Consider the following 710-nt stretch of genomic DNA (forward strand, 5'->3'; position numbering starts at 1 on the left):
CATCAGTAGTTTGAAGGGGACAATGCTGCTTAAGTTATATAAGAAGTTTGATCTATTTTTTGACTGATATGTCAATGTGATGCACTGATATTAAATTATCTAACAAATATTGTTTCATCCATGTTCTTTTTCCCCTCAGAGATCAATGCATTTGTGTGCTGCAGAGTGCTGTGATAGAAAGGATAGTTCTGTAGATCAGGTTCATCGATGTATTGAAAGCTGTTCAACTCCATTAACCCAAGCTCAGGGATTTGTGCAAAATGAATTGTCACAATTTCAGGTATGGATACTATTTCATAACAAAAATATACCATGTATATGATATAAACAAGACAAGTAGTTGTGAGTTTGATGGGTAATTAAAGTGAATGAATAAGTGGTTTTCTAAGATTTCACCTTCACTGACTACCCTAATTATTGTTGCTGCTGGTTTCAGGAACGGCTACAACGCTGCGTAATGGTCTGCCAGGACCGTGTTCGAAATCAAGTGACTGCAGACACTTCAGAATCACAGGTATGAGTTTTTGCCAGCATGTTGTTGTCCCTAAAATTTAAGCATGCCATTAAATTAACACTTTTGGCTATTCATCCCATACTAACATTATTTTGATTAGATAGAGAAATGGTGGAAGTATATTTATCCAGTTAAAATCATGTTTATGGTATTGATTAGATATTTAAGTAATATTGAGGGATGAATGTCCAATGTG

General features: G+C 34.9%; 1 protein-coding gene across 2 annotated transcripts in view; it reads left to right on the plus strand.

Moving 5' to 3' along the window:
* The window catches only part of LOC119582014 (protein FAM136A-like), a 13,772-nt gene that overhangs the window by 2,895 nt on the left and 10,167 nt on the right, over positions 1–710 (plus strand). For both annotated transcript variants that reach the window (XM_037930207.1, XM_037930209.1), the window contains exons 2-3: positions 140–280; positions 437–514. In XM_037930207.1, coding sequence (XP_037786135.1) covers positions 140–280; positions 437–514 — 219 coding nt within the window. The remainder of the gene's footprint in view (positions 1–139; positions 281–436; positions 515–710) is intronic.

Source organism: Penaeus monodon, chromosome 15 (assembly GCF_015228065.2).
Source record: "Penaeus monodon isolate SGIC_2016 chromosome 15, NSTDA_Pmon_1, whole genome shotgun sequence".
NCBI lineage: Eukaryota > Metazoa > Arthropoda > Malacostraca > Decapoda > Penaeidae > Penaeus > Penaeus monodon.